The sequence below is a fragment of the Macaca fascicularis genome, chromosome 20 (assembly GCF_037993035.2).
Source record: "Macaca fascicularis isolate 582-1 chromosome 20, T2T-MFA8v1.1".
NCBI lineage: Eukaryota > Metazoa > Chordata > Mammalia > Primates > Cercopithecidae > Macaca > Macaca fascicularis.
Window position 1 is genome coordinate 76,567,634 of NC_088394.1, and position 26,624 is coordinate 76,594,257.

Sequence of the window (26,624 nt, forward strand, 5' to 3'; positions counted from 1 at the left end):
AAGCTGGTAAGACCTGCTTGGAGATGCTAAGAGGCAGTGTTTGTATTTGAACACATGGAGCTTCTATCTCCAAAGCCTGTGCCTGCTCTTACCAGTTTCTTCCCCTCTATGCTACCTGCAAAGTGAGAGCAATTTTAAAGGTGAAATCTTACAATCCTTCCGTAACTGGGGCTTCTATTAACAAGTCCACCAACTTCATGTTCTATGTTACCATCAAGGCAAAGCGAAGAACTGCGCAAAATACGGAGGCTGCAGCCCAAATGAGATGCACCCTGCTGAAAAGAACTCACAATGCCCTTGATGGGGGAGGGAGCCTGACGCTTTATTAAGAGTCCACTGTGACTTCGTGAATATGAAGGGAAGAGGAGCATAGCAAGTAGGGCCATTGTGGCAGATGTCGACAACAATCACCAGACGAGCCAATGGGAAGGGAATCCTGTCGTTGCTGTGAAGAGCCCTGACAAAATATAAGCTCTCCAGGACATGTTACCACGAGCAGGGGCTGTGAAGCCAGCACCCAGGACAACTCAAGGAGAGAGGGAGAGACTAGGCCAGGGGATGAGCAGCTGTGACAGATGTCAGAAGGGTTTGCAGTCCTCTCTTTCATCTATTCATTCACCCACTCATTCATTTCTTAAGCACCTGCTAAGTGCCCAGCATTGTTAGGTGTTGGAGATACAGCTGTGAGCAAAAACAGAGACCATCCCTTCCCTCGTGGAACTTCTGATCTAGTGAAAGAGGCAGAGATTATGCGAAGAATCAGCGTGACCACTACAGACCAAGGTCAGTGCTGTCAACCAAGAAACACCATTCCATGTGTGCAAATAAAAACGGAAACTGAGCTACGCTGGCAGCCAGCAAAGGTTTCCATGGGGGAACTGCTGCTTGAGCCAGACCTGCGGGATGGGCAGAGGTTACTATTCACATGAGGGTTCACGGCGGGAGGCATTCAGGCAGAGGGAGTCACACATGCAGAACACAGACAGATGGGGAAGGCTTTCATCTATCTGGTTCTTAAGACAAGCCTGACCACCCGAGGAATTCCCTGGAATTCAGCCTCCTGTGCAGGCTGCTCTAGAATTGGCTGGACTGCTGTATTCTTTGTGATGTGTCAACAGGTACCCAGAGGCTGTCCCTCAGCTCTATGCCCTTGTACATGCTGTCACCACCCCCTGGCATCCCTGTCTTTTTCCTCAGTCATTCCGGCTCATTTTATCAGATTCCGCTTATGCATCGCCTCCTCCAAGAAGCCCTCAATAATTCCTTCCCCTAAGTAGGCTTTGGTGCCCTCACCTATGGCCCCACAATATCTTCTCCATGTCTCCATCACAGCATGAGGTATTGCAGTTATCTGTCTAAACAGTTCCTGGTATATGGCAGCCATTACTGAGTACTGGTTAGCATACATAGGAAAGGATTCATATATGTGTACGTATGTAAAGTGATTTAAAAAACAAATCGGGAAATATAAAGACTTCGTTGGAAAAAGGGGGAAAAATTGAAATAACAGTTAATATGTATCAAATGCCCACCACAAGCCAGCTAATAATGTTAAGCACTTCCTATAAACGAATTCACTTATTCTTTACCCCCAACCCATGAGGTATGAATAAATGCATCTTATAAATGAAGAATCTGGCCCAGAGAGGCTGGGTCATTTGTTCGAGGTCACGTGGCTGAATGCCCCTGACTCGCCATCACTGTTTCCGCAGCAGGACGGCACCCGGGCAATGCTCAGGGAGAGACACGAGTGGCAGGAACGTGAGAAGACGCTCACCCTCATTTAGAAACCAAAATTAAAACAACAGGGCCTGGAAACGCATTACAAAGACTGGCCCTAGCCAGGTTTGGCAGGAGCAGGTCCCTTTGTAGGCAGCCCAGATGGCCATCTCAGGGGAACAGTTAAGTCCCTGCACGCCATAAATCCAGCAGCCAAAAACAGGGCGGCCGTTCCACACGTCCTGACTCAGAAAGAGTTCCAAGACAAGTTTTAAGTCGAAAAAGAAACTGCAGGACAAGGTGTTCTCACCACCTTCAGTCTTTACTCGGATGTCAACTTGGTGAGGCCTTGGCTAACAGATAAATAATGGATAAATGAATAGACGGCAGATGACAGACAGATATATACATATCAATACATATATACATGGAGAGAGAAATAAATCGGATAATTCCTGTTCATCACTCAACAAACAAGTATTTAAGTAAATATGTAATATGTATCACATATATAATACATGGTATGTAATAAATAACATAGATTTAACATATATAAACACATATACAAACATATAAACTTAGAGAATAGTCCCAAAAGACCCATAACCAAACATTAACAGAAGTCACCTCTAAACAGGATTTGGCAAGGGAGAATATGGAGACTTTAACTTTTAAAATGCTTATATTTTCCTCAGCACTTCAGGAGGCCAAGGCAGGCATTTCACTTGAGGTCAGGAGTTTGAGACCAGCCTGGCCAACATGGCAAAACCCCATCTCTACTAAAAACACAAAAATTAGCCAGGCACAGTGGTGGGTGCCTGTAATCTCAGCTACTCAGGAGGCTGAGGCGGGAGAATCACTTGAACCCGTGGAGCAGAGTCTTCAGTGAGCCGAGATCGCCCTGCTGCACTCCAACCTGGGCGACAGAGTGAGATGCCATCTCAAATAATAATAATAATTTAAAAATAAAAATAAAATGTTTATATTTTCCATATTGTTTGAATTTTTTACAACTCGTGTATTTGTAACTTTAGAAAATAAAGAGAAGAGAGGAAAGGAGAAGAAAATGAAAAAAAGAAGAACATTTTAAGGACCTAGATATACCACACTGACAAATTTGTCTCCTCTTTCTCGAAACCACTCTAAAATGGCAATAAAAGATTATTTTTAAGTATTAACACAAGCAAAAATAAAGGAGAAGAGTCAACAGTAGGTGCCACATTTCTGCACAATGGAAGATAATGGGCAGGGGACAGGCCAAGGTGACCAGCCTGGCTGGGCAGAGGAAGCATCCAGCAAAGTGCCAAGAAGAGGAAGCAGATACGATGATATACCGACCCCCAGGGCCCCACAGCCCGGGACGCAGAGGCCCCATGGATCATGGAAAGTGCTTCTGCCCTCACTGTAAGACTCAGGACAATGGTCCCCAGAACCAAGTCGGAAGTGGCCCTTTAGACGTCCCCCCTCCACCTCACTGCTGTCTTGTGGGGACAAGGAGCTGGGTCAAGCAGATGGTGGGAGGTGGTGGCACAGATCTGGGGCAGCAGAGAACAGACAGGTGCATGGGTGGAGCCATCAAAGCCAATCAGAGGTCAGTACCCAGGTCTCACTCAGTCGGGGGATGCCAGAATTGGGAGCTAGGACATCGGGAGAGGCCAAGCAGGAGGGTCGGTGGGCAAGACAGCTAAGTCTTATCCTCTGGCATGGTTTGTGGCCTCGGGCAGGTGCCCCCGCCGAAAACAGAGCCTGCGTTCTCCCTCCCTGAATAGTCGCTACAAAAGCTCCCTGTGCACCTGTCCGAACTTGGACAAGGAGCCTCCAGAAATGAGCTGAATATTTCTGCACACATGGACTGTGGTGACGCATGGCTCAGCCATGAGGGTGAGTGCACACCATGAGGGGCGTGACTGCAGACTGGCCACGACCCTGCCCAGCCAGACACATGCTCTGAGGAGCTAACTTGGTCCTGGGAGACCACCTGATCTCATCCATCTCCATGCAGGAATCCCTCTGCCTAAGTCTGCCTAAGCCCACCCCAACAACCTGTGACACGGAACACAACAACCTCATCAAGCAGCTCCAGCCACTGGGGGGCAGATTTATTAAACTGGAGTATTCAGAAATATGTTTTTAGTCTTCTCATTTCTTGCCTCCTTTTCCCTCAACAAAAGCCTATGACAAACCTTCACATGAAACAAACAAAACAGGAGTAATACAGTTTGCCTGTGTCCCCACCCAAATCTCATCTTGAATCGTAGCTCCCGTAAGCTTCATGTGTGGTGGGAGGGATGCAGCAGGAGGCGACTGGCTCATGGTGGTGGTTACTCTCATGCTGTTCTTGTGATACTGAAGTCAGTTCTCATGAGAGCTAATGGTTTTAGAAGGGGCTTTCCCCCGTTTGCTCAGCACTTCTTGCTGCCACCACAGGAAGTATGTGTTTGCTTCCCTTTCCACCATGATTGTAAGTTTCCTGAGGCTTCCACAGCCTTGTGGAACCGTGAGTCAATTAAACCTCTTTCCTTTATAAATTTCCCAGTCTCGGGTGTGTCTTTATTAGCAGTGTGAGAATAGACTAATACAAGCAGCTACTGTGGCTGACATGGAGAAGGGAGTGCTGGAGTCCACCCACCCGGCTTCTCACCAGGAGGCCTTCAGGGAACCCCAGGGCTCCGTGGATGGCAACGTCTTACTGACATGAGGCACACGAACCTATTTCCAGGCTCATTTTGCCCCAGGGTCTCGATTTTCTTTCTGGGACAGGATGAAAGAAGTCAAGGAGAAGCCATGTTGCAATATAAAAAGTGCGAATCGAGGCCTCGAGGCTGGCGCTCCCAGGAACACTGCACCCTAGTCAGGTTGCACACGAGGAAGATAAAAGGAGCTTTATACACAGGGGCTTGCCTCACCAGCTGTTATTCCACCCCCTGGAATAACATGAATATCTAAAGAAGGCTGCCTCAGGGTTTCGTCTCCTAGGTTCTCCTCTTCTAACCAGTCCAGGGTTCTGACTTTTCTCTATGGAATTCCTGACCCCAGTGGAGGCTTCTCTCTCCTGCCCCAGCCCCTACCAAATCTCTTTTCTTTGATGTTTCCCTGGAGTCACCCACATCCTGGGCTCCTTATTAATAGCTCTCCAGGGAGCGGACAGGTGGGTATAGGTAGTAGAGGTGTCTGGGGCAGCCCTTAATGGAGAATGTCTATCAGCTGAGCTGCCCAGTGGGTTTAAAGGGGGTGGGACAGAGTTAGGGACAAGCCAGAGGAAGGCCAGAGTGACGACGTAGAGGTCAGAACCAGATTTTGATATTTCTGCCAGTTCATCAAAAATTTAGGACCAGTTCTTCCACGGATGACCTGCATTACAGTGGCTGCCACAAGTACAACAGGGGGTTCCCTGGCACCCAGGCCCCTCCTGCACCTGGCCCCAGCCTGCCTCTCAGCTGTCGACCAAGTCTTTCCCTAAGCACACCAGCTCCTGCCCTAAACACATCTCCTCACCAACCAGCAAACATGTTCTGGGCTCTCCTCCTTTGCCATACCAGACCTCTTCCCTGTGTATCTGAATTCTCTCCAACCTCAAAAGACAGGAGTGAACCAACCACAAAGAGGAAGTTACAAAGAGTACTTGAGCATGCAGAGAAAAAGCTCAGCTTCAGTGGAGACTAAAGAAATGCAAATAAACGATATTGAGGCTCCTCTTGTTCCCCTTAAACACACACGTCTGGCAAGGCAATGACAAAACTAGAAAATTATACCTTACTGGTCATCGTTATTCTTTTTTTGATGGGGTTAGGAGGATACGGCAAAATTCGCAGTATAATCCTGCCTCTGGGAATCTAGTCTAGAAAAATAATCCGGAAAAAAATGAAAGAAAACCAAAGAAGTTTAGACCTAACCTAAATGTCCAACAACAAGAGACTGGCTACATAAGTGAAATATTGCACAGGTTAGGTATCCCTTATCCAAAACGTGTGGGATCAGAAGTGTTTTGGATTTCTGATTTTTTTCAGATTTTGGAATATTTGTATTATACTTACCAGTTAAGCATCCCTAATCTGATCACTGAATGCTCCAATGAGCATCTCCTTTAAGCATAATTTTGATGTTCAGAAAGTTCTGGATTTTGGAGCATTTCAGATTTTGGACTTGGGGATATTCAACCTGTATATCCTTCTGAAAACATATAAATGGCACTACTAAAATTCCAATATGAAGAGCTGCCCAATATGGAAATAGATGGTAACAGACATATGTTACATTGAGAAGAAAAATCAAAATGCAAGTGGGTTCGTACAAAATGTTCTACACACACAGAGAGACATACACATACACAGAGATGAGAAGAAGAGGCTTCTCCCTCTGTGTGATTAAGATCTAATGATAAAGTCAGATATCACAGGATAAGGTGATGTAAGAAAGCCATTTTAAAATGCCCAGGAAAAGAAAGCAAGTAAGTAAGAAAGAAAAGAAAGAAGGAAAGAAGCAAAGGAAAGGAAAAGGAAAAAGGAAAGGATAAGGATAAGGAAAAGGAAAGGAAAAGAAAGGGAAAGGAAAAGGAAAAGGAAAGGAAGAAAGGATCACAATTCTGGCTCTACCTTGTTACTATCTGGAGGCTGCAGGCCAGTTGCCTAACTAACTTCATAAAGCCTCCATATCTTTATGTGTAAACCAGGGATAAAAAGACAACCTACTTCATAGAATTGTCAGGATTAACAGAGCTGCTAAATGTAACATCCTTAGCCCACCAATACCTGACTCATAGCAAGGGCTTAATAAATACCTGTTGTTGGTGCCATTGCTGCTATTGTCATTATTAACAGCAGCTCATTGGGCACTAGGAAGGCTCACGTTAGCTTGAATAAAACACTGTCATGCAGTAAGTGTATAGAAATGTATCCTAGGATTAGATAAGTGTTTTGTGTCTTGTAGGAGCACTTGTCTCCCATCTCTAAAATCAACAAGGGAGGCTGGGCATGGTGGCTCATGCCTGTAATCCCAGCACTTTGGGAGGCTGAGGTGGGTGGGTCACTTGAGGTCAGGAGTTCAAGATCAGCCTGACCAACATGGTGAAACCCCGTTTCTACTAAAAGTACAAAAAAATTAGCTGGGCATGGTGGCATGCACCTGTAATCCCAGCTATTCAGGAGGCTGAGCCAGGAGAATCGTTTGGACCCGGGAGGTGGAGGTTGCAGTGAGCCGAGATCATGCCATTGCACTCCAGCCTAGGCGACAGAGCAAGACTCTATCTCAAAAATAAATAATCTTAAAAAAATAAACAAGGGAATTTAAGTCAACTTCAAAACTTGCCAGTTATATCGAAGTCCACACCAAGTAGATTATTTTGTTTAAACAAAATAATTATTTCGCTTGAATGAAATAATCTACTTGATGTAGCGTTTGCTATTTCTTCTAGCACTGAAATAAACTTTGACAACTAAGGTAGTTTCCTTTATAATTCATAGATGTGCATGTGGGCTTAAATGAAATAATTTTAATAATCTAGATGACAAAATTAACATTTCCTCGTTACCAGCTGGTTTCTTGCCCATTCAAGAATACAAACCAATATGCATACCCTTTCTTCCCCTCACATTCTCCTAAATGCCTGTGGTGGGATGAATAGCAAATTCTTAAAGATACCATATCCTAATCCCTGGGACCTGAGAATGTGGTGTCTGACATGGCAAAATGGACTTTGTGAATGTGATAAAGTTATGGATTTTGAGATGGGAGATTATCCTGGATTGTCTTGGTTGGTTCAGTGTAATCACACTCCTTGGAAGAGGGAGGCAGGGCGCTTGACGTCAAGAAAAGGAGATGTGAGGATGGATGCAAAGGTTAGAGAGATGAGGGACCATGAGCCAAGGAGTATGTGCAGCCTCTGGAAGCTGGAAAAGGCAAGGAAATGGATTCCCCCGCAGGGCCTCCAGAAGGAGCACAGTCCTGCCAATGCATTTTAGATTTCTGACTCCGGAACTATAAGGGAAGAAGAGGTGGTGTTGCTTTAAGCCACCAAGTTGGTAGGAATTTGTTACAGCAGCCACAGGGAACTAATACAGTGTCCCTTGGTTCACTAAGAGCACTTCCATTTCCCAGATGGGAGCCTGGGCTCACGAGTGGGCACTGTGGTTCCATTCCAGCTCCACCTTCTGTGACACTTGGACCACGTTAAGCAATGCACGTGTCTTCTTTAAGCATCAATTTTCCAGTGTAGAAATGGGGGCTGTCGAGGAAATTCAATGCACACCTTCTTGGAGAGCATTTAGAAGGCTCCCTTGCACATGGCAAGCAGTAGGGAAAGGGTAGCTGTTATTTTGCATCCTACTTAGCTAGCTTCTTTTTCTTCTCCTTTTTTTTTTTTAAACAAAAACAGCTTTACTGAGATTTATTTTACATACTATAAAATTCACCCATATAAAGTGCACAATTCAGTGACTTTTAGTGTGACCTGCAGAGTTGTGCAACTGTCCCCATAATCTAATTCCAGAACAGTTTCATTGCCCCAAATGAAATGCCGTACCCATTAGCGGTCACCCCCTACTCCCTCCTCCCCTCAGCTCCTGGCAACCACTCAGCTACTTTCTGTCTCTACAGATTCACCTACTCTGGACGTTTGATATAAATGGAATCACATCATAAGTGGTTTTGAGGTTCATCCACGTTGCCGTGTGTGTCCACTCTTGATTGCTCTTCATGACTGAATAACATCCGTCGTATGGAAAGACAATATTTTGTTTATCCACTCATCAGTTGGTGAAGATCTTTGTCCTTTTTTTGCAATTTCTTCGAGCATTGAAGTAAACTTTGACAACTGAGGGAGTTCCCTTTACAATGCATAGATGTGCAGGTGTGTGCGTATATATGATGTGTGCATGAGTGTGTGATGTGAATATGTGCATGTATGTGTACATGCATGCGTGTGTGTCTTTTAATCGAAGGTCCTAAGGAAAATCACCAGGACCAGAGGTTCCACCTCCCTGGAATGCCAAGTCAGCATCTCTGATACTATTGAAGATGCCTCGAAGGCAGGCCCAGGGCTGTTGGCCAGAACAATGCCCTTGCCACCTGGGAAAGGTCTGTTGGCTTCCACCTGAACCCTTAAAGTACCTTTCTTCATTTATAAAACTGGTCAGAGACCTGCAACAGCTTCAGCATCACCAGATCCAGCATCACACCCTAATTCCTTCCCTCAGTGCTGTGTCTTACACTTGCTGAGCCTCAGTTTCCCCATCTATAAACAGGGTTAATCCCAGGTAACCTTGTTATGTTGCTATGTTGTTAAACTGCTATATCAGAGAACCACTGAGGAAATTAAATCACATTTAGTAGATCAAATACAAAGAGCTAGGCTTTGCCTTCAGTAGGAACTCAAGAAATGTTAGCTACCATTGCTACCATCACCACCACCACCACTGCTGCCACCATTACCATCATCATTCATGAAGACTGGCTGCTTTGTGTGAGCAGTCAGGGTGGAGGAGGGCCCTGGGGTCCACCTCAATGGGGGGAGACTGGCTTTTCGCCGACATTAGTAGGTGAATTTTTATTATTGTTTTGGAACCCTCTACAGATACTGTACCCGCTTACTGCTTGCTCCTGATGGGGGATTGCTTCTACTCCCCCACTGCACCCTTCTTGGAAGTCCCCTGATGGACAGCCATGAGCAAACAGTGCCTAAGACTTTCCTAAGGACATTGAGGGAGGAAAACGACAGCCGAGCAGATAGGAAAAGCAATTAGTTGGTTTCTAAAACTTGACAGTGGTCAAGACTCCATCATCCTCTTCTGGGCACCAAAATCCAATCCAGAATTCAGGAACCAAGCGGGGAGAATCGATTCTCCCCTTGGATCTGCCACAGGTCAAGCTGCTCCTGGTTAAAGAGCCAGATTTCCCATCACAGTCTGGCACTTTCTGCGTGCACAGGGCAGTGGCCAAGTTGGACAAGGTCTTACCACCACCACGTCAAAGGGTCTTAAGTTAGTTCATTAGCACAAGTTCCTTACTTGCCACACTTCGAAAGACAAAAGATTAAAAAACCCTCAAGTTTTTGTTGTTCCTGATTTGGAAAAATCATCTGCTTGTAAAAATCAAAAAGGTTAGTGAAAGTGTATTGGCCTTGGGGTGGGTACTTGAAGTGTGTCAGGAAGAACAGCTGGGCTCAGGGAAGTGGATACAGGGATACCCGTGCTGACAAGAGGTTGCCCCAGGGGCACCCTTCCTGACCTCTCAGTGATTCCCCAGATAGTGTGGGGCCAACGCCCATGACACTCAGAGCCTTCCTGAGCCAGTTTCCCTGGGCCTCTTCTGAGACAAGCTAGGCACCTAGAGAAGCAGTGGTGATTCTAAAGGTAATGAACTGGGGTCATTACCTTTGGCTCAGGGCAAGGAGTGAGACGTTTCTCAAACAGTCATAATTTTGAGGAAGTATCAAGGGAACTGTAATAAACCCAGAAGGTTATTCAGGACTTTCGCTACTACATTCTGAAGTGAGATTGACTTATAATTTGCCTTTCTCCTACTCTCTTTGTCTGGTTTGGAAATCCAGGTCATACTGACCTCATCACAGGAGCTGGGAGTATTTTCTCTTTTTCCTGTTCTCCATAACCATTTGGAGAAGGGAGGGGTTATCTGCTCCAGAACGTGTGGTCAGATGAACTATTCTAGAATGTTTAGATTTGCCTGCAAAACCCTCTGGGCCTTGTGTTCCTCCTTTCTTGCTTCTTCTGAGGACTTTTTAACAATCAATTCAATTTCTTTTTTTCTCTTTTTTTTTTTTTTTTTTTTTGAGACAGAGTCTCGCTCTGTTGCCCAGGCCGGAGTACAATGGCGCAATCACAGCTCACTGCAGCCTCGACCTCCTGGGCTCAAGTGATCCTCCCACCTCAGCTCCCTAGGTAGCTGGGACTATAGGCATGCACCATCACACCTGGCTAAGTTTTGTATTTTTTTGGAGAGACAGGGTTTCGCCATGTTGCCCAGCCTGGTCTTGAACTCCTGGGCTCAAGCTATCCACCCGCTCAGCCTCCCAAAGTGCTGGGATTACAGGCGTGAACCACCGCTCCTGGCCCAATTTCTTTAATAGTTATTTCTCTCTTCAGGCTTTCTAGCCCTACTTTAGGCTATTTTGTTGAGTTGTATTTCTCTATGGAAGTGATTATTTTATCTAGGTTTTCAAATTGAGTGGCATGGAGTTATTTACAGCATTTCAGGCTCAGAAAGACCATACCCATCTATCAATAAATACGGAGGGTGTCGGCCATGCGCAGTGGCTCACACCTGTAATCCCAGCACTTTGGGAGGCCGAGGCGGGCAGATCACGAGGTCAGGAGATCGAGACCATCCTGGCCAACATGGTGAAACCCCATCTCTACTAAAAATACAAAAATTAGCTGGTGTGGTGGTGCGTGCCTGTAGTCCCAGCTACTCAGGAGACAAAGGCAGGAGAATGGCATGAACCCAGGAGGCAGAGCTTGCAGTAAGCCGAGATCACACCACTGCACTCCAGCTTGGGTGACAGAGCAAGACTCAGTCTCAATAAACAAACAAACAAACAAACAAACAAACAAAGAGGGTGTCAAAGAAGTACATCCTGTGCCACCAAGCAGTGCCACCAAGCACTCCTGACCCTCCCCCAGTCACAACATGTTTTTGTCAGCAATCAGGGTTTAGGAAAATTTTACTGCCTGGAATCCAGCTGGGTCATGGTATAGAGGCCAGTTCTATCGTTAAGTTTGTAGTCAAATTGCCTGAGTTTCTCTCCTAATACCAACCTGGGCTCTTGTAACCTTGGTCTCCACCTCTGTAAAATGGGTAGAACAACCACCTCTCAGGACTGCCATGAGGATCACACTAGGTACTCCGGAAACTCCAAGGCCTCATCTCAGGGAAGTACTTATACTCTAAAACTTTCAACCTTACGGCTTTTCATTTCACAAACTTTCCATTTACAAAGTCTTATGAATGCCAACTCCAGATGCAGAGCATAAGCACTTCAAGTTTCCTCAATCCCACCACCTGGCAGGCACAACACCATCTGCATTTTCATCCCCACCATCTTAGGGCTTATTAGTCTAGAGCAGGAGTTCTGAAACTGGGCTCACTGGACCAACAGCAGCGTCTAGGAACTTCTGCTGCAGGTGCAGATTCTCAGGCTTCACGCTACACCTACTAAATCAGAATGCTGAAGGTAGACTGAACAGTCTGTGTTTCAACATGCCCTCCCGGGGACTCTGATGCTGGATCCAAGTTTGGGAGCCCCTAGATTCTCAAAAGCCATAGGGCACTTCCCATGCTTGCACTTATTTCCCAAGTGCTTTTAAAACACGGTTCTCTATTATGCTCAATAAAGGGAAAAATGATAATCATATTGAAAAAGTGAGTAGGAAGAGATAAACAAACGTTCTAGAAGTGAAAGCTGAGATCATTTTAAAAGATCAATGGAGAGAAAATGGCAAATGTTGCGTGTGTTGTGTGGGATGACTCGTTCAATGGTAGAGATAATTCTGCAAACACTGAATCATGCAATGTGTGAGATGCAACGTCTGTGCAGCAGACAACAGTCATCAAGACGCAAGGAAAAGGATCTCAAACATCCTTTCAGAAATGTGGACATGGGGCCACAAGCCTGGCATCAACAGTGATGCTCATCACCTTCCTGGTAATTTGGAGAACGCTGCAAGTCTTTATGCTATTCTAGGGCTCAAAGAGAAACGATGGCTCCTAGTTAGGGATGTTTCACAGGTTAAAGGTCCATGTGAATCCATAAAACACCGATGCTTTGGCCTGTTTAGACAAGAGTGCTAAGCAGTTCACCACGCCAGAACCACAGCAAGGGTTAGCAAACCCACCAGCTTTTCCATACTGATGAAACCAGTGCAGCTTTAGAAAAAAAGAGAGAGAGAGAGAGAGAGAGAGAGAGAGAGGTCTAGTAGAAAGTGTAAGCAAGGCAGAGAAACTGTCAGGTTTTAAAACTTTGAAGGACCAGATCACATTCCTTCTCACAAGCTTCACATCCAGGGAGGAAAGATGGATCCACCAACAAACGGATCTATGAACCATCTCTTACAACCAAACACATCTGCTGGAGCTCCCGTATATACCTGTGACTGCTACAATTCAGCATGAACGTGCAAAATCCACCCCCAACCCCCCTGAGATCCTGATTCACTCAAATGGGATAGAGCCCATTTTAACAAGCTCCCCAAGGGATACTGAGGCAGATGGGCCCCGGATCACAAAGCCAGTACTCATTACCAAAGACTCAGAATCAAGAGCAGTGTAGAATGGCTGCACACGCCCCACAAACACTGCTGGGGAAAAAACGCAGTCTGAAACCAAAACACCACCCGCCAGAGCCCCAATTTAGCATTTGTTCCACAGCAGATCAGGGAAGTCAGCAGTAAATGAGTAACATGTTACATAAGTTGCTGTTCTGTATGCAGAACCTTAACTCACCAAAGAGAAGTTAAAACCATATAAAAAGCACCAGCCCACCCCCAAAACAAATGCTGTGCAACTGTAGCCAGGATCCCCCAACCCCTTCTGCTGGGCTAAGATGAGCCCTCCTTTGTGCTGCAACCCCCCAGGGCTCACCCTTGGGCCCCTGGAGACTGGATCCTTCAGTCCAGATCAGGGAAGGTGAGGTTAGGAAAGAGGGTAGAAGGAGGACATTCAGGGCCACGTGGGCATGAACGCCGGCTTCAGCAAAGCTTCCCTCTGGCTGAAAACACACATGGAAACACGTTTTGCTGGACTACACCTCTGGCCTGTTGCTGAAAAGTTCTGGAACCACAGCATCCCCTCTCTCTTGAGTCTTGTCCAAGAACCTCAAACCACTCTCTTCAACATTCTCCTTCTCTCTCAGACAAGGATTCTCAGTCTTTTTGTCTTCCCAGTTCCCCCAAACCTGGCTAACAAGTTAGTTCTGATTAGAATGTGAAAGGCTGATGGCTGGGACAATTATCACACCAGTGACCACAGAAGATGTCATTGCGGGTATGGTGAAGCCATGCACATGTATGTAACATGTGTTACTCCTTGCATGGAGCCAGCCTCAGGCACCTTCTCAGCATGAGGCCAGAGGCCAGCATTCCAACTTCCTGGCAAGTTTCAGAGGGAAAAGTCCATACCTCTTTATTACCCTACTTCAAGCACCCAGCATGGTGAATAACTCTTAGGAAGTGATCAAAAAATCAGTATTGAATTGAATTAAATTGACACCTGATGTGAAACTTCAAGGCCCCACCCCCCACAAATTTGGCCACAAAGGTCGTCTCAAAATGCAGTACAGTCACCCAGGAAGCTTGTTACAAGTCCATCTCCTGGGCTCCACCCCAGACTAAGGAAATCAGACTCCATGGGATCTGCATCTCTCACCAGTTGCCAGGTAATCTAATACATGCAGAATCTGAGAGCCAGTGCCTTAACTTTACAGCAGGATCTCACGGGCACCAATGCTATGGGATGTGATTAAGCAAGAGTCCTTTTGAAACAGACAAAACAGAACAAAATAGAGGCCGGCATAGTTCAAGTAGGAGTAGAGAACATACAAGGTCAGGCAAACATGCGGAAGATAAGAGATCAGAGACAAGAAAGGTCTAGAATAGCATTTTGGAGCTAATAGGACTATCAACGGATCTCAACAGGTTGGCTCTCCTGTTTCCCCTGCTTGTGGGGTACCATGCCTTATCACCAGATCATGGACCAGGGGGTATCAGCAAAGCCGAAGGGTGAAGAGCACAGAGCTGGCAGATCTGCCTCACTGCAGAAGGTTGCACAGCACAAGAGGCACACCCTCATGTAGACCTCTGCGAGTCTGGCTTCTCTCCTCCACACTGCACTGTCAGCTACAGTCAGCAAATCTTCCTCCCTCATGCTTTACTCTTGGGTTGCCCCATATGAGCAGGGCAGGGGGCTGCTAACAGCTGGAATGCAGGGAACCCTGCCAGAGCCTTGCCCCTGCACCCAAGGGGCCACAAAAGCTCCCCTCGCCACCCTTCCTGAGACAGGGAACTCCGCCACCGCCGGCAGCCGTCACAGCAACATCAAACACGGGTGTTTATGCCAAGCCCCATTTACACGAGCCCACTTCTTCTCGAGAGATGAATTTCTAAAACAAACAGCTTTTACATATGTTCACAGGCACAGTCACGTCAGCATCAGGGATCCCCAGACGGAAACATGAGTCAGTCTGGGGCAAAGATGCTAAGTAAATCCTGTTTGGGTGAAATTCCTCTCTCTGGAGAAACAGGCGCCTCAACGCGGATTGCTCAGATTTCTCAGCAAGAGTCCCTAAAGACAGCAAACTCTCGCAGGGGAGCCCGTTCTGCACATTCTGGACTCTAAATCTACCATCGTCACACTGAGGTGTGTTGGCCTCATCACCCCAACCTTCTGTGAGCCCTTCTAACCATTCCCCCTGCACCCCAGCATCCCTGTCCCCACATGCACCCTGGTTTCATTGGGGAATCTGATGGCCCTGCCCTGTTGGGCAATGGTTGCCCACACTCCTGTAAGATTTCTGGACATTCCAAGGCTTGGGTCTCTGGCAGCCAAAGAGACAAATGCCACCAGGTAGACACACAGGTGTCTGAGAAGTAAGGGACTGCACATCACTGATAACTGGCACAAGCAGCTAACCTGAAAGACTGATGCCGTGAAGGACTTAGGTAAGGAGCAAAGTGACTACACAGGAAATCTCAGGTTTGGGAGCATGAACTACATGGGTCATTACCTCCTGTTTCCTTAATTTTGCCTATAGAGACTTTGGAAAAAAGAGGAATTCCATAACCTAACACAACATACGCAGGCTATGTTAGAGTAAGAGGGTACAAACCGAAAGAATTAGTGCAGGATGAGGTCAAGACAGCATTTAGGACCCACTAGAGTCTGAAGGTTATGTTCCCCCAAATTTCATATGAAGAAACCTAACACAAAACGCAATCACAACATTAAGAGGTGGGGCCTATAGGAGGTAATTAACTCATAAGAGCTCCGTTCTTGTGAACGGGATTAGTGCCCTTATAAAAGAGGCTGAAGGGTGCTGCCTTGCCCCTTCTATCATGTGAGGACACAGAAGGTACCAGGTAAGAGGAACAGGCCCTCGCCTAAGGCAGCATCTGCTGGTGCCTTCATCATGGACTTCTAGCCTCCAGAATTGTGAGAAACTGGATTTCTAATTTTCATAAATTACCCACTCTAAGGTGTTTTGTGACAGCAGCCGGAACAGACTAAGACAGGACCTAATATAGGCCAATCATCCAACCTAGAGACAGCAAAAGGGCAAGAGGTTCCAGCATAGGCGCTGGCGTGGTGAACTCCAAGTCCACACTGCATGTGAGAAGACGGTGTGGACCCCAACCCAGACCCCACCTCTCTGGGCTACACTGCTGGGGGCATGATGAGGCTGCAAGCAAGGGCTCTGCACCGTGACCTGGGAGGCACTGGCCCGCTGAGGACACACGTCTTGGGTCCTGGGGGTGAGGACCTGAGCTGCCCTCAGAGAAGTGGATCTAGAGGGGTCACCATGGCCTTGGGTGTCTTGAAGTACAGTCTGGAACTCTGGACCCATTCCAGACCTTGGCTGGAACATCAGAGGCTTAGCCTCTCCACAAGCATGAGGGTCTGTAACCAACACGGGCCTATGACCGAGTCTACAAAGCTCTAGGTGAGACAGATGAAGGGGGAATCACTGGTGAGCTAAGAGGTGGGGATGGAGGTGGGGGGGTCTTATGTATGTCCCTAAGCTGCAGGCAGAGCTCCCCTTTCGCCATGGCCAGAGCCAAACCCAAGAGAAAGAAAAGCTACAAACCGAGCCCGTTCTCCACCAGCGTGGCATGGTTAACGTCGCAATCGCCCACATCTTGCTCTCCAACGTGATCATTCAAATCCAAGCCAGGCTGATGGGACCCATTTCCAAAGTGCCTCTCATCCTTCTCAGAGCCGGCGTCCCCGTTTTCCATCCCGTTCTGAGCCTTTTTCAGGGGCATTATTTGCAAACCACTGGGGGTAGTCCTGTAAGACACCGTCTTGGCAGCCCTGTCGCCTCCTGCAGGGGGCTTGCCTGAATACCCCTTTTTTGGCTTGGCCAGAGGAGGGTTAATTCGCTTCCGTTTATGGGAGGTCCCCTTGCTCTTTCCAGGATCCGAAGGTCTGTGGGAGAGTTTCTCAACAGATGGGCCTCGACCGTCACGCAGGAGCTTGGAGGTGCTGGACTGCTTCCCTGACTTGATCCTCTTGTCCTTGGACACGTGCAGCCCATTGAATTCATCAATAAACTCCTCACAGTGCAAGAGGTGGTGCTCTGGCTCCCACGTGTCCTCTGTGCTCCCGTAGCCTTTCCATCGGATAAGATACTCCCATTTTCCTTTCTTGTTCTTCCTCTTGTCTACAATCCTTTCAACCTGCGATACAAGACGAGAGGGTCAGAAAACAGAGAGAGGGGGAGGAATGAAGTCAGTTCCAGGCATCAAGAACAGCATAAAGCCTTTGGGATAGAGGCATCTACCCTAGCCAGGGGGTGAGCCACAAGCTGTTCAATGCCAGAAGCCAACACTGGCAGGAGGGTTCAAGAAGGCTGGTTTATTTTATGACATCACTGTATGGAACCCAAGGCACATGCAGTCATTTCCCATGACCACTCTAGATGCCACGCCCAGCTGGTGGTAGCCACATGTCCATCCAGGCTTACTTTTATTTGAAATTGCATTGCAAGTTTTCGCAAAAGATCTTTATTCTTTTCATTGCACCAAAGTAGACACAGGCTATTAAAGACCAATTTGGTGTGAGTTCTTCATCCTAATTTATAAGAAGTAATATTTATTGAGCAATTATATGGGAGGTACTATGCCAATTTATCCTCACTTATAGTAATACCGATGATCAGTAACATTCATTGGGTGCTTATGAGGCAGACACTACACTAAATGCTGGGCATAGACTCTCCCATCTCATTTTCTCCTGGACAACAACTCAATGAGGTATTTTTCTATCCTCAATTTACAGAGAATGAGGGCTCAGGGAGACCAAGTAACTTAACCAAGTTCCAGAATAATAAGGGCAGAACTGGGGTTTGAACCACTCTCACTTCTTACTAGGCCACACTAACTCTCTTAACTGCAAAAATCTTCCATAGTGAGCAAAAAGGACTTGAGTTGAAAACGTCCAGTTCTCCCCACACAGTTCCCCCAGCTGCAACACAGAGGCGCAGCTAGGAGGCAAAGAGATAGGTAACATTTGTTGAGTACCTACTATGCACCTCATGTGTCCCCATGGCTGTACACCACTATCATTTTTCCATTTGATAGATGAAGATATTGTGTGTAAGGCAACTCGCCTACCATGCACAGCTCAGAGGCGATACTGGTAGGATTTGAACCTTCATGTGTCAGGCTCCAAAGCCATAAGCTACTGTCTACATGTCTTCAAAGGCAAGAAAACCTCCCCTGTCTTTATGTAATCCCATGGAAAAATACACTTGGAAAATGCCAGTCCTGATGCTAATAACTGTTGGATTTAAGTGAAGGTTATGTGAGGGTTCATTTGGAATTCTTTCAACTTTGCTGTAGATTTGAAACTTTTTCAATTAAAAGAAGGTGGAAAATTCCCAATGTTATACACCCCAAACGCTAAATTTCAATGAAAAAAGTAGGCAGTTATATTCAAAAGTTTTTTCTACTTCAATGTCAATATAATATGCTTTTCTAGAATGGAATTTTGACCCAATAAAATTAAGTCAAGTGAGGAATAAGCCTCTGAAACTTACAAAAAGAAAAATAAAACAGGTGAGCAAAGATGAGTACAGTCATAGTTGATAATTGTTGAAGATGGGTAATGAATACACGGGGTAATTTATATGGCTGTTTATGTTTACGTGTTTGAATTTTAGTATGTTTAGAATTTTAATCCTAAAAAGAAAAAAACTTTGAAAAGTGGGATCGTCTCATCAATGGCTTTTGTACAACAGAGACTATGCAAAATAATTAAACCACTTTCTTTGCTTTGCACTTAATAAATATGCAAATAACTAGACCATACTGCCTCTTTATAATACTGCCTCTTCATAGACAATTTAAATTGCTTCCTTAATTGATTTATCTCCATCCAAATCTGCTATCAACATTTGTTTCCTTATTAAATGCCTGTGAACATGTCTTTTAGATTTATTAGATAATTTTTAGATATAATACACAAACTCTGTAACATTTTTTAAAAAGTAAAATCATGCCTAACTAATCCAATATCCAACCTTCGGGTTAAGGAATGGGGTTACTGAGTATTCCTTTATAATAATGCTTCAGAATGCCAAGGATTTCTGGAAGAGTCTGCAGCTTTGCTCATTTTGTGACCACTGTAGGAAGAAACTCTCTACAGGTTTACTGAGGGAGGAAAGAGAGTAAGCAACCCGGCACGGCCTGAAACAGCAGCATTTGTGAGGACACCAACCTAGGAACAGCAGCAGAACCCAGATATTTCCTGGGAGCTAAGGGATGTGGTGTATCCTCATGGAGGCCTCAAGCTCTAGAAAATATATGCTCACTTCCCGGGATGGAGAAATTTCTTCCCCAGGATGAAGTGGAGGACCATGTTAGACAAATAGTCAATACAATGGATGAGTGCGTGGGTGGACAGATGGATGGGTGGGTGGATGGATTGATAAATGGATAAATGGATAGATGGAAGGTGGGATGTATGGGTGACTAGATGTATAAATAAATGAATGGATGGATGGATGGATGGATGGATGGATGGATGGATGGATGGATGGATGGATGTGGGATGGATGAAAAGGTGGGGATAGAGGTGGGTTCATAAATGGATGGGTAGATGAATAGATGACACTTATCAATATGGCATTAGTAAAATATTTAAGAACAGGGCTTTGTAACAAAACAATCTGTTTTAAATCCCCTGCTGTGCCTCTTATCATGTGTTCTTGAGCAAGTTACTAAACTTCTTTGGGCCTCAGATGACTCATAGAGCAAGGCAGAAGTAACAGTGCCTATCTCTTGGGGTTGTTGTGGGAAATACACAACTATGTATGTTTGCATTCCACAGTAATCTTGCATAGCTTCCTGTGACCACAAACCTTGGTGGTGTCTAAAGACAGAATGTTCCTCCACCTTTCACAATATGACCCCTTAAAACAGTCAACTCCTCCCTGGGAAGAAGAGTGAGTAGACCTACTTAGATAAGTGCTTCCATGTATGGAAGGTGGCTATGCATAGTTGGGCTGCATGAAAAGCTGAAGGTTAGCAAGGGGGCAGGGTCTAGATGGCTATTTGGGGCCATACTGGAGGCGGAGCTTAGTTTGTTCCCTCCAAATCACTGGAGGTTTCAATCACAGAGTCACAGGTAGCTTTATGGCAGACATCGAGGCTAGTTCTTCTACCTCTGGTCCCATCCACAAAGCTACTGGGTGGCTTGTCAACAATTTCTACTTAACCCAATAGCAATGATGAGCAGTATTAACAGGACCATCTCTAATAGCCTGGTATGTGGAGGAAGACATTTGGCTCTGTCGCTTTCTATCCATATGACCTTGGGCATGTCACCCAACCTCTCTGGCCTTGGTATCTCCATCTGTAAAATATATAATAATAAAGAAAAAATGAAAGAATTAAGATACAAGATCACTACAAGATGAACGGATGACTCTGATACATATGAACTTCAGTTGACAAAGCTGCTTTTATATATATTGTTTCACCCCCAATTTTAAAAAGCAAACAAACACAAGGTTTTTGCAGGTTCAGAAAACACTGCTTTTCCTGAAACACTGGAATAACCATGAAAAACTCAGGGGAAAGCTGGCTCCCAAATAGCCCAGCATACTTTGATCTCCGGCATCTCTTGGGACCTAATCTTCTATACATCTCTGTGTAGGCTTCTGACTCTTTTCCTCTTCTCAGGAGAACCTCAAATAGAACCTGAATTCTAATTTGTTTTGTTGATAAGAAAAGCCCAAGTCGTTTAGGACTTGACCTTGCATATGATTACAACATTCTCTCTCTGGGAAATTCTTTCTTCTTAAGCTCCCCCAAAACCTCCTCCACTGTCTCATAACTCCTCACATCAAAACAAAACAAAACAAAACAAAACAAAACAAAAAAACAACCAGAGAGCTCACCCCCCTGGTCCTGGCAGCTCTGTCTCCTGATGCTCTACCCCCACTCTACCTGGGCAGGCCACTTGCTTCACCTGAAGCTCAGTCCTTCCAAATGGAAACAATAATTAATTCTCTTCCCTTTATTTGCACATATGAATGAATGAATGAATGAATGAATGAACAAATGAATGAATGCATGATATTAGAAAATCCTGTATTTTCTCAAAAATAAGCAACTTCTTTTCTCAAATAAGCAACTTCTTTTCTCACCAACTTCTTTTCTCAAAAATAAGCAATCTGAGATGCTGAACTATTCCTCAGAGCTCAATCAAATAATTCATTAACATTTACTCTCCGTGATCCCTGCTAATGTGAGACTCTGCTCTATTGCAGGTGGGGCGCAGGGAAATGCTGATGCAATTATTACCGGTGCCAGGATGCCACCTGGATGGCTGTCTCAGTAGGATTAATAATGATGACAATCATCTTGACTGGTATATGCAAGTTCCAGGAACTGTGTAAATCACTTTCAGGTGTTAGATTTCATCTTATGCCCAGCCTTCCAGCTGGATATCATTCTCCTCATTTGACAGGGAGGAAACTGAGGCTCAGAGAAGGCAGGTAAGTTTCCCTTGATCATACAGTCTGTAGCTGGTTAACCAAGATTTGAACCCAAGTTCATCTGACTCCAACAGCCTCAGTTCCTAGTCACATCTTGCCAGTAAGAAGCTATTACAACAGGGCAGGGCCAAGCAAAGCATCAACCGTTGGAACAGCAACAAGAGGAATGGATACTGAGGAAGGAAACGGCTTCACAGAAGTAATGCATGCAGTAACTCTTCAAGGATCACTGATACGCGAGGCACCAGTGTGCAACAAGAAACCTCACAGACCGCCATCATGGCTCACAGGCTAGTGGAAAACACAGAAGGAGCATAACATAATACGTTGTAACAAATTACAAAAAGTACTCTGGGCCGGGCTCGGTGACTCACACATGTAATCCCAGCACTTCGGGAGACTGAGGTGGGTGGATCACCTGAGGTCAGGAGTTTGAGACCAGCCTGGCCAACATGGTGAAACCCCATCTCTACTAATAATACAAAAATTAGCGAGGCATGGTGGCATATGCCTGTAATCCCAGATACTCCAGTGGCTGAGACAGGAGAATCACTTGAACCCAGGAGGCAGAGGTTACAGTGAGCTGAGATGGCACCACTGCACTCCAGCCTAGGAAACAGAGCGAGACTCTGTCTCAAAAAAAAAAAAAAAAAAGGACTCGTATGACTTGTACTCTGATGGCAAAGAGGAAGGTGCTGTGAGAAACAATGGCAGCGGGAATGGAGCTATTTCAAACAGAACAGTCACGAAGGCTCCTCCAAGAAAGGACAATTTAAACTGAGGGCAAACTCAGCCTGTAGAGATGAGAAGGACTGGAGCAGTGAGGGGCCTTCCGAGCAAGGGAGAACACCCCCTCCTCCTCAGCCTTTCCACTAGCAGGCTGATAACATACCACCACCACCACCTAACACTGATTCAGCACGACTAAGGGCCAGCCACTGCTGTACTTGATCCCTATACATTAACTCTCCAAAATAACCCAGCAAGGTAGGTAATTTTATTTTCTTATTTTTTATATAGAGGACAAAACAGGCACCCAGAAGTTACGGACTTTGGTAAGCACAGGAGAGCTAAGACTTCGTCCAATACATCTTGGCTCCAAATCCCATGCTCTTGGCGACCCCATTACATATACCTCTCAGTGTGCAGTGGGCCCAACCTGACCAAGGCTGGCAGCATATCTGCAGCTTCAGGCTCTTCCCCTCAACTCCTGCCAATTTCCTTGAAGTCCTGAAGCATCTTTCCATTACTTCTGATTAGCCTCCTGCACTGGCCTCTCCTAGAGCCCCTACCATGCCAGCCACAGGGCCTCTTCTCCCTCTGCTTCAATTCTTCATTGGTCCACATGGAAACAGACTCATCACCAGCCATATTCCCCACCCCACATTCCCACCAAACCAGCACAACATATACAATTGCAATCGCTCTGGAACCCAGGATTACAATCAAAGATTTTGCAGACTGCTGAAGGGATATCTTTCCAACCGATGGCACTGGATTGAGAAATTTTGGGTTTACTAGTACATGTCTTGGTCTCTGGGAGCAAAAAGCAAGGCCAAGAAAAAAGAACAGAGAAAGAAGACATCCATGCCTACAGCCCCTGTCCATCCATACACCAGAGCAGCCATCCCCAGCCAGAAACAGCTCATTCCCTAACTCTGTACCTCAAACCCCACATCCCTGAGGACCTTTCTTTCTGCAACCTTTCAACATGCTGGGACAACTCCCATGGGGGCGCAAAGGCACAGGCACCCCATGGTTACAACTTGGGGTATGAAGTCCTCGGGAAGGATAAAGAGGGCAAGTTCTGAGAACAACTTGGCATGTGCTGTTTAAAGTCCAGAAGACTTAGATTGCTTCAGATAATCGAGCCACAAATGAAGGCGGTAAAAACAGGATTTTCCCCTCCAGCACAGCAAAACTACACAAGGGAAATGGCTGTCAGACCAAGAAGTTTGGCTCAGAGCCATGTAAACCAAACTAGATTTTGGGCAAGGGTCTGACTGGGGGACTCTGTGGCATCCATGTGGTGAGAGAGACCAACAGGAATTTTCACGTCCACTCTGCTGGAAAACACTACACTTAGAGAGACCTCACACAAAAAATAGCAGCATCATCACACAACATGGTCATAAAAATTTTTAAAACGTAAGAACATGATCATAACTAAAACGTTCTCAGTACAGTCACACCAGTGAAGGGTACTGCTGTATATTTCTGAATAGTATTTGTGGTGTGTCTTCCAATACTACAGAAAATATGACCTTTGTTTTTAAAAGAGAGAGAAGAAGAGATACATGATGAAATGAAACCAACAGGTTGAGAAGGAAGCTGAAATGAAAAAACAATTCATTTACATACGAAAGGATGTAAAGGAATCAAAGAGAAAATGCAAGCAAGGGAATAAAATTCCCACTGGAACCAGGAAAGGACAGAACCAACATGCAGGAAACCATACCAGCAATGTAGACAACATACTCGAAAAGCTGTCCAAGAGAGCAGGAGCAGGAGAAAAGGACATGGAGATTTTAAAGAAAGCACCAAGGAAAATGAGAATAGATACCTAGGAGAGTTAATAGAGATCCACCCAATCTAAGTCCAACAAAGAGAAAAAAAATCAAAACAAGACAGAAATACTAATCAAGGCATAATAGAAGAAATCTATGTCCTAAGACTGCAGATCAAACGAAGATTTCAGTGATGGGGGAAGGGGAGTTTGAGAATAAATCACCTTTATTTCTACCCTCACAAAGCTTCTTCATTTCAAAAAACTTATTATCTGCCTCATCCCCCAGCCCTCCCCCATCCAAAAATCAGGCCAACTTCAGAATGTTAAGTTCCAGAACACCTGTTGAAGCAATAAATATTCTGAACTCAAGAATTATATAGCCCAAATGGTACTTCAGATGAGAAAGAGGGAGGAAGATATCTCATGCCTTAGGGGACAAAATACGAATCGTCCATTTAAAACATGACTCAAACAGGTACTTCAGAGAACAATTTTAAACCTAAACTTTTAACGTAAAACTGGAGAAGGTGTAGTAAGAATACATTCTAGGATTAATGTTATACAATGATACCAAATAAATATCTGAAGTTGAGGCTTAAGTAATCATTGTAATTACGACAAATTGAAAGCAAATATTAAATGATTTTCAAAGGATTACGTGCATATATAATGTTAAAATAGAAAGCAAAACTATAACAATGTGATTTTTTAAATGCCAAGTTAAGATAATGAGTGTAGGAAATGATCAAACATGAAGAAGAGTGAAAACTTAACTGAATGATGTTTGCCTTTATCACTAGAGTAACATGTTTGTGTATATTGACAAAACAATTACTTTCAAGACAGAACACACGCCCATAAAATGACACGATCAATGATCACAGCACTTTTACTCATAATAGACAAAACCCGGAGAAATGTAAGTATTTTAACAGAATAAACAGACCATAGCATATCTGTGCAGAGAAGTACTACTCAATAATAAAAAGGAATGATACACACAGCAGTTTGGAAGAAACTCACAGGCATTATGCTGAATGAAGGGGCCAGACTCAGAAGACTACGTACCAGGCAAACTCATCTACGGTGATCGAAGCCAGATCAGAGGCTGCTGCATGTGTGGGTGGATGGCGGGGTGAGGGTGAGAGTGATTGCAAAAACCATAAGGAAACTTTCTGGGGAAATGGAAATGTTCTATAATTGGATTTGGGTGGTGATGTATACATCTGTCAAAAGTCACTTTTACACTGAAAATGTGTGTTATTATATATAAGTTTTGCCTCAATAAAGGTGTTTGAAAGACACACACAAAACACATAGAAATAAAAAGAGGAAATATACATTTCAAATCAAATGAGAAGATGGAAATAAGGTCTACACTGCAAAAGAAAGTTTTAAAAATGAAATTGTATTAAAGCATAAAAGCCAAAAAGCATTAAATAAGACAGCAGAAATGAGGCCAAATATATTATTTACCAAAAAAAAGTCCTGCATATGAATACTTACAGCGGCTTAATTCATCATTTCCAAAAACTAGAAACAACTATATTCTTCAACAAGGAAACAGATAAACAAACTGAAATTCAACCATATAATAGAATACCACTCAGAAATTAAAAGGAACAAACTATTACTTGGCACAGCAACATAAATGAATCTTACATTCAGGTGCCAAGGACCAGAAGAGGAGGGGATGATTACAAATCGGCTACACAAGCGAATCTTTAGGTGATGAAACTGTTGTGTGGTCCTGTGGGGGTGGATTCAGGACTGTACATTTGTCAAAAACCACAGAGCTGTAGAACACAAACAAAGTGACCTTTTTTGTATGCACTTTTTTTTTTTTTTTAAATCAACCAAGGTGTCAGGGACTCCTAGGATGGAATGCATTCAGTCACAAATGAATCTCACTGTATTACAGATGCATGATACACCCTAAATACAAGAGATAGGGAAAAGAAGCTGACCCATGTAACTCTAGAAAACTGTGTTTTAACTGGACAAAATAAAGACAAAGTATACAAATACTGTACTCTAGTTCAGCAGTCCCCAACCTTTTTGGCACCAAGGACCAGTTTCATGGAAGACAATTTTTCCATGACGGGCGGAATGGTTTTAGGATGAAACTGTTCCACCGCACATCATCAGGCATTAGTTAGATTCTCATAAGAAAGGCAACCTAGATCCCTCGCATGTGCAGTTCACAATAGGGTTCGCACTCCTATGAGAATCTAATGCCGCCGCTGACCTGACAGAAGGCAGAGCTCAGGTGGTCATGCTCCCTTACCCACCACTCACCTCCTACTGCGTGGCCCGGTTGCTAACAGGCCACAGTCTGGTACCAGTCCATAACCAGGGGGTTGGGATACCCTGCTCTAGTTGATAAAATTGTTTTTCACATAGGTACAAAGAATTAAAAAATGACTTTACATATGCACTAGGTTTGAGCAAATATGTAAATAATTGATAAGAAATGAAAGCTAGTTTTCTCACTGGCTGATAAAAAAAGCCATAAATAAGCTAAAGGAGAAGATTAGAATAAACCCTGGAATACTGAATTGGAGCCAGAGATATCAGTATAAACTCATGTTTACTTTAATACATTTACACATATAAACATAAAAATATAATATATGTATACATGGGTTACAGCACACACATATTTCCCACATC

The 26,624-nt window shown here is 44.7% G+C and overlaps 1 protein-coding gene across 2 annotated transcripts in view; it reads right to left on the minus strand.

The window, feature by feature from the left end:
• CDYL2 (chromodomain Y like 2) overlaps nucleotides 1-26,624 on the minus strand; it is a 204,509-nt gene that overhangs the window by 66,528 nt on the left and 111,357 nt on the right. The window contains exons 1-2 of one of the 2 annotated variants that reach the window (XM_065537397.1): nucleotides 20,159-20,295; nucleotides 16,526-17,117 (exon numbers count right to left, since the gene is read on the minus strand). In XM_065537397.1, coding sequence (XP_065393469.1) covers nucleotides 16,526-17,117; nucleotides 20,159-20,248 — 682 coding nt within the window. In that variant the 5' untranslated portion in view covers nucleotides 20,249-20,295. Of the gene's footprint in view, nucleotides 1-16,525; nucleotides 17,118-20,158; nucleotides 20,296-26,624 lie in introns of those variants that run through there. The other variant, XM_045382564.2, reaches the window with a different exon arrangement.